This window comes from Haplochromis burtoni, unplaced genomic scaffold (assembly GCF_018398535.1).
Source record: "Haplochromis burtoni strain Fernald_Lab_line unplaced genomic scaffold, NCSU_Asbu1 Contig_370, whole genome shotgun sequence".
Classification (NCBI taxonomy): domain Eukaryota; kingdom Metazoa; phylum Chordata; class Actinopteri; order Cichliformes; family Cichlidae; genus Haplochromis; species Haplochromis burtoni.
The window spans coordinates 102,040-119,458 of record NW_024582731.1 but is presented as its reverse complement, the minus strand read 5'-3'; the positions used below and the strand labels follow the sequence as shown (position 1 = coordinate 119,458).

Sequence of the window (17,419 nt, the reverse complement as noted above, 5' to 3'; positions counted from 1 at the left end):
TAGAGTTTCCTCCTGACTTTGTTTTTTCCTCTGTGTACAGGCCTTCTAGACTCCCTGCCGTCTGGATTTCTGTGGATGTGTGTGAGTGAGCGTGAGCTTCTTAGTGTGGACATTTTTGAGTTACGGATCAAGTGGAAGAAGAGCGTGTGTGTACCCCCGTCTTGGACCTTCCCTTCGGACGCCGCCCTACTCCCTGGAGCCCCGCGTTATCTGTTCCACTGTATATATGTATATATTCTCACTTGGTGTCACATTGCAAATAAATCCTCACCTTCTCTCTAAACTTCAGAGTCCTGCGAGTGAGTCCTCTGCCTACTAATCTGTGACAGTCGTGGTGCTGAAAGCAGGAGTGAGTTCAGATAGAACTAAAACTCAGACTCTTTGTGAGCCATTATTGATGTTTATTGATGTTCTTTTTATTTTTTAACAGCCCTCTGTATCTTTAGCACCATTATTACATCCATACAATATTGATTGTAAATAAGGTTAGTACGTTGTTAAAGCAGGCCATACAAAAGGCGTCATACGTTTTTGTGCTCTGAGTGGATTTGAACCCTGATTGGTACTTATCATAAAGACTGTTAAATATATATTTACTCAGTTGTTTGTAAACAAATTTTCCAAATTTTGTGAAAGGGAAGAATAAAATATTAGAAAAGGGAAATTATGTCAATATTATTTTTCTTAAATAGTGGTGTGATTATTACATATTTTAGAGAAACAGGGAAGATGCCAGTATGTGGAGAACTATTGATACTGACTAAATGATTTGTAAAACATGAGCTACAAATTTGAATAGTTTCATGGGAATGGAGTCAAGGAACAAGGTGTAGGACTTGATGAATAATTCCTTCCTGATCTTTAAAATTTAAAGCTGAGAATATGAGGCATTGCTAGGTAAATTACTGTAACAGACTAAGATATTACCTTTGATATCATGAACATTGCTCTTGTAGAAAGAAAGAAATTTGTCACATTTATTTATTGAAAGAAATTCAGTTGGTATGGTTTTGGAGAGATTAAGTAGTTTGTCAGTGGATGAATATAGAAAAGCAGTATTAAACTGGTTTTCAGTTCAGAGATGTAGAGTTGTCTGGCTAATTTAATTTTATTGTGTATCAGTAAAATATATTTTTATAGAATAAAAAATTAATTTGTAGTTATTTTTTTTCTGTATTTTCTCTCAGCTCTCCTGCAAATCTATGAAAAACACCAGATAGTGATCTTGAAGTGAAGCTAAAGGATAAATGAATGTCAGTCGTACAAGTGGAAGCTGGCTGAACTCCTACAAAGCGTAAATCAAAACCTGCTGGTGGCTCTCATGAAAATCAGTCAAAGAATATTCTTCGGCATTAGGACTCATTCTCTGCGAGCCATGATTTTCTGCCCAAATGTTCATCAAACGTCCAATTGCTGAAACATTTTTAAACATGTTTGCTATTTTCAGTCATGTCTAAAAATTATTGCATGCACAGACTGTTATTTACAGGACATGGATGTGTTTTTATCATTCTCTGCAAGCAGCCAAAAAAACTACAGACAGACCATTATTTCCACAGCCATTTGTTTACATGTCCGGGACGACAGTTTGTGGAATGATAATCAGTTGTTTGGAAGTCATCCATGTTTTACAGAGGGCTCAGCGACAGACAGCTGCACTGTGTGTGTGTGTGTGTGTGAAGATGACACTGACTTACTTATTCAACATTCTTGCAATTCCAAAGTCACCCAGCTTCGCTTTCATCCCTCCGTTGGTTAGGAAGATATTCTAGACCAGAGGGAGAGCAAGAATGAAAGGATGTCTGTGTTCAACAAGGATGGCACTAACATTGTGTGTGTGTAAACGGATAAGACTGATGATAGACAGTGATGGCCATGAGTAGTCTGTGGTCAGTTGTTTTGAGATATTCTTGGAGCTGGCATACAGCAAGGTCTTTGTTCAATGCAAAGCTGATCTCTGGACAGTTCAGCTGTACAATACTGTGCAATGATAACACTAGATAATTATAAAACTCAACCTCAGTCTCTGTGGGTAATGTTTACCATGTAAATGTCCAATAATGAATATAATGCATGATGTAAACTCTGCATTGTAAAGCTCAGGTAAAGTGATGGTACTTGTTCAGTTTGGTTCTGAAAGGTGACTGTGATCACAATCCTTGTCTTTAAAAATGATAATCAGACTTACATTGATTGTTGTCAGGACACAGACTACAGAAATAAATAACAGGTCTCGTGCATTTCTTTCACATCTTAGTTCAAAATCTATATGTAAATCATAAAAACATAACTGTTCATGAGGAGGTGAATGCATGTGCAAGTTTGATCACTGTTATTTGAAAAAACACCATTACTATATAAGGCCACCTGTTTTGTGTAATTTATTGAAAAGTTCAAAATAGTTTACAAATACTGAACACAGACAGAACAGCTTGTTTTGAATGAATTAGCTTTATATGTGATTGCAGGCTGTAGTGAAGCAGGTTAAATACTTGAGCTTTGATGTCTCTGTGGAGAATCTTCCGGTCATGGATGTGTTTGAGGCCCAGACAGATCTGAACAAACCAGTCGACGATCTAAGAAACACGCAACTCTGTTTTATTACTGGGGCATTTTCATATGGATAGAGAGCAAATTACCACCTAATGAAGAATATAAATGAAAACCTCCACAATTAATGTTCCGATTAGGCATAACAATGTGACCACCTGCCTAATATTATGTTGGTCCCCCTTTTGCTGCCAAAACAACTCAGCCTAACAACCCATCGAGGCATGAAGGTGTGCTGTGGTATCTGTCAGCAAGATGCCAACAACAAATCTTCTAATTGTTAAGTTGCGAGGTGAAGGCTCTTTGGATTGGACTTGTTTGTCCAGCACATCCAGATGTGCTGGACAAACTTTGATGCCTCACAGAGACATCAATGTCCAATTGGTTTGAGATCTGGGGAATTCCGAGGCTGAGTTAACATGTTAAAACTCTTTGTTGTGCCCCTCAAACCATTTCTGCAACCATTTTTGTTTTGTTGCACATTATCCTGCTGAAAAGGCCATCCGGGAGTACTGTTTCAATGGTGTGGTTGGTCTGCAATAATGCGTTGGTAGGTATCTCATATCAAAGTAACATTAACATGGATGACAGGACCCAACGTTTCCCAGCAAAACATTTCACAAAGCATAACACTGGTTTGCCTTCTTCCCATAGTGCATCCTATTGCCGGGTGTTCGCCCAGGTAAGTGAGTCACACACACCCGGGCAGCCACATGAGGTAAAAGAAAACATGATTTGTCCAATGAGACCCCGTTCTTCCATTGCTTCATGGTTTAGTTCTAATGCTTACGTGCCTATTCCTGCCACTTTCGGTGGTGGGCAGGAGTCAGCACGGACACCCTGACTGGTCTGCAGCTATCCAGCCCCGCACACAAACTGTGATGCTCTATGTATCTACAGTGGCTTGCAAAAGTATTCGGCCCCCTTGAACTTTTCCACATTTTGTCACATTACAGCCACAAACATGAATCAATTTTATTGGAATTCCACGTGAAAGACCAACACAAAGTGGTGTACACGTGAGAAGTGGAAAATCATACATGATTCCAAACATTTTTTACAAATAAATAACTGCAAAGTGGGGTGTGCGTAATTATTCAGCCCCCTGAGTCAATACTTTGTAGAACCACCTTTTGCTGCAATTACAGCTGCCAGTCTTTTAGGGTATGTCTCTACCAGCTTTGCACATCTAGAGACTGAAATCTTTGCCCATTCTTCTTTGCAAAACAGCTCCAGCTCAGTCAGATTAGATGGACAGCGTTTGTGAACAGCAGTTTTCAGATCTTGCCACAGATTCTCGATTGGATTTAGATCTGGACTTTGACTGGGCCATTCTAACACATGGATATGTTTTGTTTTAAACCATTCCATTGTTGCCCTGGCTTTATGTTTAGGGTCGTTGTCCTGCTGGAAGGTGAACCTCCGCCCCAGTCTCAAGTCTTTTGCAGACTCCAAGAGGTTTTCTTCCAAGATTGCCCTGTATTTGGCTCCATCCATCTTCCCATCAACTCTGACCAGCTTCCCTGTCCCTGCTGAAGAGAAGCACCCCCAGAGCATGATGCTGCCAACATAGCGTTTTGCATTTTGGCCAAAAAGTTCCATTTTGGTCTCATCTGACCAGAGCACCTTCTTCCACATGTTTGCTGTGTCCCCCACATGGCTTGTGGCAAACTGCAAACGGGACTTCTTATGGTTTTCTGTTAACAATGGCTTTCTTCTTGCCACTCTTCCATAAAGGCCAACTTTGTGCAGTGCACGACTAATAGTTGTCCTATGGACAGTTCCCCACCTGAGCTGTAGATCTCTGCAGCTCGTCCAGAGTCACCATGGACCTCTTGGCTGCAAACTCCTGTGAGTTTAGGTGGACGGCCTTGTCTTGGTAGGTTTACAGTTATGCCATACTCCTTCCATTTCTGAATGATCACTTGAACAGTGCTCCGTGGGATGTTCAATGCTTGGGAAATCTTTTTGTAGCCTAAGCCTGCTTTAAATTTCTCAGTAACTTTATCCCTGACCTGTCTGGTGTGTTCTTTGGACTTCATGGTGTTGTTGCTCCCAATATTCTCTTAGACAACCTCTGAGGCCGTCACAGAGCAGCTGTATTTGTACTGACATTAGATTACACACAGGTGCACTCTATTTAGTCATTAGGGATCAGGCAATGTCTATGGGCAACTGACTGCACTCAGACCAAAGGGGGCTGAATAATTACACACACCCCACTTTGCAGTTACCGTATTTATTTGTAAATAATGTTGGAATCATGTATGATTTCGTTCCACTTCTCACGTGTACACCACTTTGTGTTGGTCTTTCACGTGGAATTCCAATAAAATTGATTCATGTTTGTGGCTGTAATGTGACAAAATGTGGGAAAGTTCAAGGGGGCCGAATACTTTTGCAAGCCACTGTATGTAACCAGCATTAACATTAAGCAATCTGAGCTACAGTAGCTTGTCTGCTGGATTGGATCACACAGCCCAGCCTTCGTTCTTCACACGCATCCATAACCTTGTAGCTGGTTCACCACTGTCCCTTCCTTGAACCACTGTTGATTAGGTACTGACCACTGCAGACCAGGAACACCCCACAAGAGCTGCAGTTTTGAAGATGCCCTAACCCAGTCATCTAGCCATCACAATTTTTCTCCAAACCTTATACCTTGAGGGCTCTTGCTCCCTAATATATCCCAGCCACTAACAGGTGTCATGATGAAGAGATAATCAGTCTTATTCACTTCACCTCTCAGTGGTCATAATGTTATGTCTGATCGATGTGTGTTTGTACTGTTATTTCTTGCGTGCAGTAATAACAGAGACTGAATGTCCTTCAGTGTGTTTGTGAACATATTTCAGTGCAAAACTATCACAGTGAGGAAAATCTGATCAGCCTTTATCAAATAGCTAAGGCCAGGGTGAGGTATACCTGCTCCTCAGTGAAAGGAACTCCTCTCTGTATGTTGATTTTCTTCATCAGATCTCCTCCGTCACAGTACTCCATCACTATATAAAGGCTGCCTCTCTCTATACAGACATCCAGAAAACACTTTAACACTGATATAAACTGATACATTACATCTTCTACTCTGAAGCCCACACATACCTTGAAAGGACCGGATGAAGGTGACAATGTTTGGATGTTTCATCTTTGACAGCAACGTCACCTCTTTATTGGATGATTCCTTTTCCTTTGCTGACATCTGAGCAGCAAAACACACAAAAATAAAAGGAGTAATGTGTTCTTGGGAAAAACACTTCTAAATAAGCACTAAATATAGTTTAGAATTGATCACTTGAGCTCTAATGGTTTTATCTGGGCTGCAACTAACCATTCATCATCAGTGCTTTTCAATGTAAGCATATTATTTACTGAAGTTACTCTTGTAACAAATAACACTTAAGCAACACGATTTTAGCTGAGAGATGTAGAATGTCTCAAGGGCTGTAGTGACATACAAAAGACATAATCTAATGTACACAGTGAGAAAGACAGCTTATTTAAGACTTGTCTTAGTCTATACTGACTGCAGAATATGAGTTGTTTTACCATAACCTGATTCTACTTCAAATTAAGCTGGTGCCTGTATATTAGATGAGCTTAATTTGTGCTTGAAGCATACATTACAAAGCTGAGACACTACAAAGCTGCTTGAATGCATGTGTAAGTCACAGAGAGCAATATAGTGTGATCGTTTTCCTGATCCCAGGCAGCAACTGCAGGTAGTGAAACTGAGCTATGCTGCTGTACCTTCCTGAGGCTGATCTCTTTGACCACACACTGTGTGTTTCCACCTCCCCCTTTGTCTTTGACCAGGAAGGCTTTTCCAAATGCACCCTGCCCAATCTGTCTGATAACCTCATAGTCGTTCATTGCCCCTGGAAGACAATATGAGGGGCAAACGGTTTAGCTGATGAAACACAAACTCACTGAGACTGAGTAATAGTGAAAAAAAAATAGTAAAATAGTAAACTTTTTGTTCTCATTTTAAAAATTAATGAAAATGTTAAAACGGTGGTAAAACAAAATAAAATAAATGCGTGTAAGCTATTTTCCTATGCCCTCGCCTTAAAAAAAACGAATCAGTATTATTAACCCTTTCATACATGAATTATGGCAACCTCAATTAGGATTTTTTTCTTTTTAAAGTATTGTTTTCATCTTTAGGGCATGAAAAAAGATTTTTGAACTTCATTTTTTAAAAACATGTACTATTCAAAGAGTTTTTTACATGTCCACGTAGGTGGAAACCTTGCTGACCAGTGGGTGGCAGGGTATGGAGCGCATCAGTGTCCAATGTAGTGGTTTATGTGCAAGTATACCATCAACACTGACACAAATACAAGAAAACAGACTTTGAATAGCGGTCCACTGTTGTGACCACTATGCGTGACAGGGTTAAACAATTTGGACTAAGTTTAAACAACTATTAACGCGTTCATTTTTCTTAATTATTAAGTCGCCGTCGAACACAGACGGAACTAAGGCCGTTGCCATGGAGACTGAAACACAGTCTACTAGCATTCAATTTAGCACGTTTAACACAAGTTCACCAAAGAGGAGGACAGTGCTCACTTTTTCTCTCTTTTAGCGACACAGAAGCTCTGCACTTACCCTTTCAAAAGTAGCAAAAGCAGAAGTCACATTGCGAAAGAAAACGGCAGCAAATTACTTATAAAGTCATTAGAGGAAGCGCTTGTCTTCAGAAGTGTTGAACTACGGTAAGCGCGAAAGGAAACCACGCAGAATGCTGGGAGTAGTAGTTTTTGTAGGCGAGTTCGCCATTAGCTTTAGCCTTTATATTTCCCAAGCTGCTCAGCAGTTTCATTTTGTAGTGTTGTGTTACAGCACCTATTATTCATTAATTCATTCGTTCATTTTTATTTGCGCAGTAAACTACTTAAACTGCAACACATTTGGGCCAAAAGGGGATTTCTTATTATTATGTTAATGTCAATTATTATATAAAAGGTTACCTGTTAAATGTATTTGTCTATAATTTCGTTTAAGTCTAACTTTCAACAGGTTATCTATTAAAATGTTCAAAGCAGCTGTTGCATGTCACTTCCTGTACACTCTAATTACGCCTGTTGCAGTACCCGACCTAGACTCGGTTTTATTTTTACACATAAACAGGACACGGACACAGGAAGATTATTTTCTATTGTTTGCTTTATATTACTTTCGATTACTTGCTGGTATACCTGCATTGTAATGTTATCTAAAAATCTTATGTTTACCTGTATAATTTTGGATGTTTTTTTAAGATAAGAACATTTATTTATACTACGTTTGCGTAGTTATTAAAAATGTTTCAGTAAATAGATGTAGTGGACTGGGTGTCTGCCACTTGGGATCAGAGCCAAAGGCGGATCATGTTTCTCTTGTCAGATTTTAGCATTCACACCCCAGATTGATATTCCAGGCAGCCATCATGTCTGTAGTTATTCATGGTGTGTGTTGCTCCGTCTGAAAAAAATGTGATGTAATCCTCTGAATAGCTCCAATATAAAATGGATCCTCACATCTTCAGTTATGAACGGGGTATTAGGTAATCATATCTCCAATTGTAATGACGGCAAAAACAAACTGATAGACGTGTTCAGGATAGATGCTAGACCTTTGGAAAAATGTGTATTTGTGAATAAATGTGAAATGCAGCAAATGTAAAATACAAATCTCTATATGTACTGTAAAAAGCAAAAATCCCAAAAAAAATTATATATTATTGAAAAAAAAAAAGTAGGAACTTTGGTTGTTTAACTATTACTTATTACTCTGGTGTAGTGAGAATAGTTATAGGGGATGTCTTTACCAGTAGGAACAAAATTTATACCCCCTTTACATTTCTGAAAGCTGTCCAGTGGGCCTTAATTGAGTCTTTTCAGGGCCAATTCTTGCCCCTGGGCCTTATGTTTGACACCCCTGATGTAGACCCACAAACAGCCTGTAGGCTCCTGTTTGAGGGCCTCAGGCTGGCACAGGTTGGTAAGAGGAAAGCATCTCTAAAAGACCTAAACTGAATCAGTACAAGCAGACACAAGTTGAAATTAGCAAACATGAGTGAAACAATAATGAAGGTTTAACACGTAAAACAGACATCAAAGAAATCTAATAGTTTTTCAGTCCAGTATTTAGAGCAGATGTAACTGTACGAACCTCAGCTTTTATGACCTGTCTGCAAACACCTCCCTGCTCCATCAAGGTGACTTTCCATCCACTGCTTTCCCCATGAGCCCCCTGGGTTAGGGCTCTCTTGATTAGTGCTTTAATCATAGACAAATTTCCACCAGGATCCTATGACACACAGGCAGAGAGCCCACTGTGACAGCTGATCTATGTTAGTTCACTGAGGTAACGACTGCATGTGATGACACCACTGTAAACAGCATGGCCACTGACACTGTCAGTCACATTCTTTATCATGAGTTATGATCTGTATGATGAAAACAAACTGTGTGGTGAACAGTACACTGACTGAAGAAATAATCTGACCTTTCATTAAAGTCAAAGAACCCATAAAAGATGTAGAGCTGATGCACCAGTGTGGCCCACAGTGGGCTGCCACAAACGATTACTTTTGTGAATAGTCGACTAATCAGATCATGCATCCACTGGACGTAAAACGTACAGCTTATTGCACCAGCATGCATCTGCTCTTATATAACTATCATTAGCTTACAGCTTTAAGTGTTTAAGGTATGTGCTAACTAAAAATAAAGACAAGATGATAGTTTATTAAATTTTAATGAAATTTGCAGATTGTTTCTGTGAAGTTTAATAAACTCAGCCGTCTGCTCCTCGCTATCTAAAATATAACAGGACACCGGAGTATATTCTCGAGCATCTCACACTTCTGATGATCAGTTGTCTGCTTGATGTTTATTTAGCTGTGTAAAAACTATAACTTTAATCTCAGCCAAGCCGATTTACTCTTAAATCCTACTACTTATTCCTGCGTCTTTTGGGATCTTACAAAGCTTCAAACGACGTGTCGAATATTAAATTAGTCGTCGACGATTTTAAAACTTGACATAATCGTGACTAGTCGACTAATCGCGGCAGCCCTAGGCACACTAAAATAAACATGTACTGCTGGTTTCAAGTAGTCTGATCCTTTGCTCAATAACAGAAATACAGTCAAAATAATTATTAGTGTATATACACCAATTAAAAGTTTATAGGATTTTTCTGAAGCTTCTGGCACAGAAACACACAACACACCATTTATAGTTTCTACCATTTTCTTTATTCTGTATGTCTGCTTATGTTTATAGATCATATACACAAATTGATACAAGAAGAGTTATCCAAAAAAAATAAAAATAAAAAAAATTACACATTCATAAAAAGACAGACAACCCCTGTGAAAAAGATTTTAATATAAGCGTGTTTTTATTTCTCTGAGCTGTCTTTCATCTGAATTAAAATATTGTGTTCTTCGATCAGATTTCACACACTTTAAAGCTCAGCAGCAGAAGCGCGCATTTACACTCTTATTTTAAGATCATTTTCCAGTTAAGAAAACAAGTGCAGTGTATTAACAGCTACAGCAGACAAAATACAAAAAAAGTCTTTGTGGACTGAGTGGTATAAAAGTCGCCCTGTCTTACAATGTTATATGTGAACTGAAAGCAAGGAAATCTCATATTTACCCACGTCTATTAATGAAGAGCTTGATACTATGTTTGCAGTTAATTTGATTAAAATAATTTACTTTTGTATACTCAGCTGGCTGTAAGCTAATTTATCTCTGAAAATAATTTCTGTATAGAAATTGGAAAATAAAACAAAAAACGCAATGTTTCACTTTTTTTTTTTTTTTTTTTTTTAAATTTTAGGATCACTGAATATTCACCCAACAGCATCACATTTCACCACGCTCACTCACTCAAACTACCTGAAGTAAAGGACAGGAAACAATAGACAGGTGCGGATTAAAAACACAATCTCACTGCACGCCAGTGACTTTAAGAGCAGTCGTGAGGCGACGAGGCGTCTTAAGGCTCACAGATCAGGGTTTCCACCACAAACTGACTCCCAAAGTGACGAATCTTGTGGCAGTTCAGAGCCTCGCGCTTCTGCATACCTGTGAGGTGATCAGAGAATCTCTTATATAAACTTGTATGGCTGCATTTCGTGTCTCATGTTGCTGAAAGAGTACACAGAACTTCCAAACATTCAAATACACAGATTAAAGGTTGCAATGATTTACAATCTCTCTTAATGCTTGCTAAACATTTGTATGGCAGTGCATTTTGTCTTTGCCTTTCCTGTTTGGCATCTGTAGTCTTATATCTCTGTATTTTTAAACCTAAATGAAAGCCTGACATGCTTACCCAGAATCCTGTCTCTGCGCTGCAGTTTGTAGGTGTCTTTGCCTTTGCAGAGGTTGTTGATGAAATAGCCGAGCTGGTCGACGTGCTCCAGGCGCTCGGTCACCATCATCTCCTCACGGACCAGGTAAGACTGAGGCAAGTAGGTGCCAGCCTGGGCAAAGGGAGGAACCAAATGCAAATTATTTAAAGCATGGTGCAAATATGTAAGAGCTTGCGCTTTTTGTTTCTGTATTTCAATTTTTGGACATCTCTTTTCTTTGAGGAGTGCCAGATTCTGCTTAATCGTCATTAATACCGGAACCTGTATTAATAGATCCATGGCAAATAGCAATTTAAAGCAGGCGGCTTGGTGGTTTCAATTCATTTATTTTGGTCCCAGCTGTTTGGAACAGTTTGAAGTGTTTTACACGAGGAAGACGTTAAAGCATCTTCCCCGAGCATCAGTTAGGAACTAGTTTGCTTAACATGTCTGGGAAAGTATGGAATGGTAAATCTGAGTATGTAAGACAGCTATAAATCATGTCATCTAAAACCTAGATTATACTCCATAGTGGATGAAGGAACGGACAGAAGGAGACCTGATGACCGAGAAGTCATTCCTGTTAAAATTCTTTCTCATGGGTAGTTGGTGCATTGTAATGTAAATTCTGTGGGGACAAGCCTGCAGGTTAAAAGAAAAACAAAAAAAAAGGCAAACATGTAGACATCCACACAGACCCTCAAATTCACTGTCTGATGATGAAACTGTTACTTGGACCTCAGCAGATTTATGGAAATATAATCCAGGCTTAAGCCAGCACAGGAACACAAATAGGTCTGAACCCTGCACAGTTACCTTGATATTGATGAGAAGGTCCAAAAAGTCTTTGGGAGGCATGACAATGGAGGTGTTGAGTGGGATGACATAGCACTTGTCCAGAAACAGATCCAGGTAAGCAGTCAGCCTCTGAGAAAGAAGGAATACAGTTAGAAAACAGAAAAGTAACTGGTATTTGCTTTTTTTTTCTTCTTCTTCTTTACCTAGTAACGGAATAGAAAGCTGAGTTTGTTATCTTTAAAATGTAAATGTTAAATGGCTAAATATATCTGCATACAGTTTCCCATAAAGGTGCCTATGCTGGCAGATGGGTAAATCATCTCAGGCTGAATTCCTACTGGCTGGTTAGCAGACACTGCATCACTCACAACTCACATGTTCTTCCTAAAATTCTAAAGCTGTCAGAATGTTATTCCAGGTGATGTTTGGTCTACTTTGAATCCCTCTAAATGTGCAACCGTAGCTTTGCGTCAACATCACTATTTCCATCTTTTCAAGTACATACCCGGCTGAAGTCGTGGACGATGTCAGCTGGGTCTCCATCTTCAAACTCGGGCACTGGCACACTGATTAGCTCCACCTGCTCTGTCTCCAACACCCGGATCGTCTCTGACATCTGACGCATGTGGTTTGGCAGCTCCACCTCCACCTATGAACCAGTGCGTAACATTTTTAATAAGTTACAGTCACTGGTTACTCAGTGAAACGCTTTCCTTCTACCTAAACATAATTGTTTTTGGATCAAGTCATATTTTCTTAAAAAATACTTTTGGTACAGAAATAAAACCACATGGAGCAAAGCTTGGAGGCCTGTCAGCTCATACACTGATTTATGGCAGTGATGCGAAACTGACTAGGCTCACTTTCCTAAAAGAGCCCTGCAAGCAGAGGTCAGTTAGTCACCAACTCAGGACATTAATCAGTAACTCAATCGGTAATGATTAAATGAAAACAATAGACACACTGAACCAGTGTCACATCTACTGAACACAAACATATAAACACAGGCCTGTGTTGCAAGGGAGTTCATCATACTCATGGTATCTCGTCCTTATCTGGCTTCACCTACCCTCACATCTTCAATTAGACCAACCAAATAACACTTGGGGATTTTCAACTCGATACATAACCCAGAGTTTCACAATCTAACCACAAACCCGTTCACACACGAAAGAGCGAGGAATAAGGAATGTGCTAGAAATGATGACATAATTCTTCACAATCTTATTTAAGATCGCCAAGTACGAGGCTTAGGCTCAGGTTTACAGAGCAATGATTTCGATTTGAAGATGCCTGCAGCAAAAAACCCCAATTTTCCTAAAAATGTGATACCTGATGGGTATGCAGAGAAAACCAAAAGCTTTTTTCTGTCTCTAAAACCAGCTGGCCCTTCTGTTATCACTCTGGGGTCAAGAAGTTGTTTGTTTGTTTTTTTAAAATAAATGAGCAAAATACTCTCCAGAGAACTGATCAGTGGGTCAGTGGGTAGTGATTTCGTACCCGCTGGTCTCCAACCTTGACATATCATGCTCCAGGGGCGGAGCGTGGGGGTGGCTTACTGGGCTTAAGCCCGGGTTGTTTTGTCAGAAGCCCGGGGTATTTTGGAGTGCAATTTTTTCATAGTTAGATGCCTGGCTGACAACTGTATAAAACAAAAAGTACACACAATATTCGAAGCACATAGTGCACACTGTGGGAATTTACGACTGTGCGTGAATCCCCCCTGATATTGGTATGATCCGAGCTCAGGCACTAAGCGACTGAGCGAGGGGGCGGGGCAGCTGCTGCCCGTGAGTGCGCTGTTGGAGAAACGGAGCCAGCCATACTAAGGAGAGCTTAAGTTTGACCAGGTACCAAAGCAAATCATTCGTACCGTACAAATAATGTAAATATGACGGTGCATCACGAAAGATTGATATCAAACTGATCACTTGACCAATATTACGTTACTTGCTCTTCAAGTGAATCAACAAATGGCGAAATGAAAAGCCGAACAAATGCTATTTTTTTTAGAGAGTCTTAGCTTACGTGTGTTTATTTCATATTTTCAGTTCTTACCCTCCCCGACTAAATCGGTTTCAGTTATGTACTGAAATATAAGAATGGACATTAGAGGGTTCTTTCAAAGAAAAAACTCAGGTAAATGTTATTTTATATATTATGCTTTGTATGTTGTTCAGTATATTTCTATGCAAAACAAGAGGGATTTCAGTACACAGCAGGATATTCACATTTGTAACCAGATATTTACACTTTAGGGAGAAAACATAAAACATTTTTACTGTACAACATCAATTTAGAGTAAACTTTTGTTTTAGATAAATATTGAAATATCTTTTGAATTAGTTAAATGTCAGAATAAAGAGAGACAGAGCTTCTATTTTTTATCACTTTCATCAAATTTAGGAGTACATGTACACTAAGTTTGTTAATTAATAAGAAACTCCAGACGATTCCATTCTGAGCTGAAGAAGCTTCTGATAGGTTAGTAGAGTCCATGTGAGTAAACTGGTGGCACAGCTGTGGATGCATATAAGGCAAAACACAGAGCCTGTTTCTGTGACATGGGAACATCAAGAGATGTCAACCAAAACACCAGGAAAAGAACTGTGGAGCTCCATAAGTGTGGCTCAAGTTTGAATACAATTTGGTGCCATTTACAATTAAGAAATACAGATAGTTTCTCTCTTTACTCTTAAAGTTAACAAATATGTTTTTTATATTTATCAATCTAAAAAAATAAACATTTAGTCTGATTTGATGTTACAATTAAAAAGTGTTTGTGTTTTTATCTGAAGAGTTTGTAAATATCTGTATATTTGATGATTGTCAGCACAAAGAGGGAGAGAGGAACAGAGAGGGAGATGGAGAATGAGGACAGAACAGAGATGAACAAGAGCAGGTGAGACACACATGTTAGTCAAATGGTTGTTTACCAAAAGTATCACCGTATCATAGGTACTCATGTATCTCGTACCTAGTGTTTCTTTTTAGGTTTGTTATTTTTCAAATTCTATATTTATTAAGTTATGCAGGCTTGTTTGCACAACAAGGCTAAATAATTATATAAACCTTTCTCAATCTAAATAGTGGACTTTGGTAGAATTAAAAAATAAGTGTAGTGCAGGTCTATGATGATTTTTAGTGCTACTATCATCTAGTTCTGATTCTGGTTCTGTCTTGGTTAAGTCCTCAGTAGTCCTGATTTTGAACTGTTGTAGTCCTGTTTTAATTCTGGATCAGTTCTGGGTCTGGTTGAATTGGGGTTTAGTCCTCGTGTCTTGATACAGCCCCGACTTTGTTCTGCCTTGCTGCTTAATTAAAAAACTAGTTTAAGGTGTCCTGCACATGTGATATATATTTTTCCCTATATGAAGTCATTCTTTTTTGAACAAAACTCAAAACAGAGCCAATTAATCTTTCAGTCATTTCTACCCCCCCCAAAAAAAATCCCACATGCATACTACCCTTTTGGGCTAAGCCCCGGGTGTTTCAAATGTCTGGCTCCGCCTCTGTCATGCTCCAGAGCAAATCAGGTTTCCATCTTGAATGGCCACCATACTGATGTAGTCCACTAACAAATCAACCCCTGTTGTAACCCTGATAACCGAGGGTTAACCCTGAAGCACCTCGCTGAGCTCCCAAATCCTGCTTCATAACACAGGCCTCTGATAAGGAAAAGATACTATATCCAGAGTTTTGCCATACCTCATCCTCCTCCTGGATCATGAAGTCTTCTTCGCGGTATTTGACGCCACAAAAAAATACTTGGCCCTCCTGTGGTTAAAAAAAAGAAAAAGAAAAAAGGAAGGAGACAGAGATGTGACATTTTTGACAAATAAAGCGTAACAGAACATACATCTCAAATTTGAGGAAGTCTTATTCCCAGTGAGTCCTTCAGTTTCGTCTGCTTCACAGCATTTTGTTATAACTAATAACATCAGTTTTTGACGTTAAAAGTTTAGTTCTCTCTGGAGAAATGCATAAAAACAGATACTTCTGTAGACACAAAGTTTTTCTGAATTTAGAAACAGCGCATGTTCGCATTTCCTTAAGGAATGTAATGTGACAGACATGGAGACAATTTGATTCTCTTTAAATTTAGAGAGAATTTGGATTAATAAAAATAGAAGAGGACATTCAGTCACATCACAGCCATTTACAGAATAGTAAACAGGAAGCCTGTTCAGATCAGCAACAGGTTTATTCAGTCTTCAGCTACAAAAGATGCTCAAGTTGATAAACTCAAAACAGCTTGGTCTAGTTTATGTCTAGAACTGCCACTGTGCTGTAGGCGGAGCTTAACGTGACAAGAACAGCTGGCAGTGGCGTACATGCTCTGACCTGTCGCGCTGTGTCAGTTCACATTTACTTTTGCAATTTCTGATCCAAGTTTCATGCCTTTTCTTACCCATGTCATGAACAGAAATTAAATTTGAATGTGTTTTCTTCAGAAAGTGGAGCTGAAATGTGTTTAAAAGTACATATAAATTTGTACCATGTGCTTTGCTCTTCACTGTCAGTGTGAGCTGTGGGAGTACAGCTGAGCACGGCGCTTTAAATAAGGGTGGTTTTGTTCATGGAAGGACAATAACATCCTAAATTATATGCAATTTTGCAGTAAGATACATATGCATGTTTATGTTCATCACTGTTTTAAACAGAAAATGTGGAAACGTATATATTCCATTATGAAGTTGATAAAGTGGTGTCACCATTGGCCATTAGTTTTTAATCATAGATGATCAACTCTTCCTGAGCCACCGCCGTCTGTGACATTCTGTTATAATGTTGTTAACTGCATTTCTACCTGTCTGCTTTCATATTTAACAACGCACCATTTGCTTCATGCGCTGTATGAGATACTTACCAAATTGTCCTCAGGCTCGCTACTCACCTCCATGACATAGTAGCGATACAGGTAGGCACCTCCGACCACCACTCCAGACAGCATGAGGGCCAGACCGAGGCACATGCACCAGCACCAGGCACGAGACTGGTGACGCACCAGCACCACAGCCTCAGCGTCCTGCAAGAGAGAGCAAACTACTGATTAGATACGATTAAGTTTAACTGCCTCCAATTATACATTCAGGGATCAGAGAGAATCCCCCAAGGATCAGTACGCATCTGGTTATTATCGTTAAATACTTGTGATGATTTTCAACACATACCTATTATTTCAAACCCTCACAAATGCATTTTCCTGAGTTTTTAAGCATTAAGCATTAAAAACCACCCTAGCCTTCAAGGCAGGGCCTCCTCCCAGAAAACAAATACACTGATGAAACTGCAGCTGGTCTGGGGAGAAGCACTTTCTTAAGGATAAACGCAGGGAACAAAAATGCAGTTTCATAAACCACATACTTCACAGCTGACAAATACAAATAATGACAGCAAAACACTGCTGAGTACCACATATGAAAAGTTTACCATGCTGGACCTACTCAGGTAAAGTCTAAGTTCATGTAGGACAATGCACGCACCAAGTACTGCGGTTATATAAATGTACTTAATAGCACTCCACATTACATTAATTGAAAGCAAAAAACAGCAGTATGGGTTGAATACTTTGCACATTTTGTTGTTTTGTTTTTTTAAATAAATTCAAATGCACTTAGACTCAAATAAAAATCAGAACCCATCCCAACTTTCACCAGCTTTTCAGCCGGGAAAATATCTTGAACTACGTCAACTATTAATCCAGAGGCCAGGG

The 17,419-nt window shown here is 39.2% G+C and overlaps 2 protein-coding genes across 7 annotated transcripts in view; both read right to left on the bottom strand.

The window, feature by feature from the left end:
* The window catches only part of LOC102292437 (serine/threonine-protein kinase Nek5), a 33,853-nt gene extending 24,644 nt beyond the window's left edge, over window positions 1-9,209 (bottom strand). For 2 of the 5 annotated variants that reach the window (XM_005943430.2, XM_042228946.1), the window contains exons 1-6: window positions 7,162-9,209; window positions 6,298-6,425; window positions 5,653-5,749; window positions 5,476-5,573; window positions 2,493-2,576; window positions 1,698-1,768 (exon numbers count right to left, since the gene is read on the bottom strand). In XM_005943430.2, coding sequence (XP_005943492.1) covers window positions 1,698-1,768; window positions 2,493-2,576; window positions 5,476-5,573; window positions 5,653-5,749; window positions 6,298-6,420 — 473 coding nt within the window. In that variant the 5' untranslated portion in view covers window positions 6,421-6,425; window positions 7,162-9,209. Of the gene's footprint in view, window positions 1-1,697; window positions 1,769-2,492; window positions 2,577-5,475; window positions 5,574-5,652; window positions 5,750-6,297 lie in introns of all 5 variants that reach the window. The other 3 variants (XM_042228945.1, XM_005943431.2, XM_042228947.1) reach the window with 3 other exon arrangements.
* Window positions 9,210-9,777: 568 nt separating this feature from the next.
* The window catches only part of LOC102291916 (integral membrane protein 2B), a 24,650-nt gene continuing 17,008 nt past the window's right edge, over window positions 9,778-17,419 (bottom strand). Inside the window, exons 2-7 of one of the 2 annotated variants that reach the window (XM_005943428.2) lie at window positions 16,574-16,732; window positions 15,412-15,480; window positions 12,209-12,352; window positions 11,722-11,832; window positions 10,887-11,037; window positions 9,778-10,636 (exon numbers count right to left, since the gene is read on the bottom strand). In XM_005943428.2, coding sequence (XP_005943490.1) covers window positions 10,548-10,636; window positions 10,887-11,037; window positions 11,722-11,832; window positions 12,209-12,352; window positions 15,412-15,480; window positions 16,574-16,732 — 723 coding nt within the window. In that variant the 3' untranslated portion in view covers window positions 9,778-10,547. The remainder of the gene's footprint in view (window positions 10,637-10,886; window positions 11,038-11,721; window positions 11,833-12,208; window positions 12,353-15,411; window positions 15,481-16,573; window positions 16,733-17,419) is intronic. The other variant, XM_005943429.2, reaches the window with a different exon arrangement.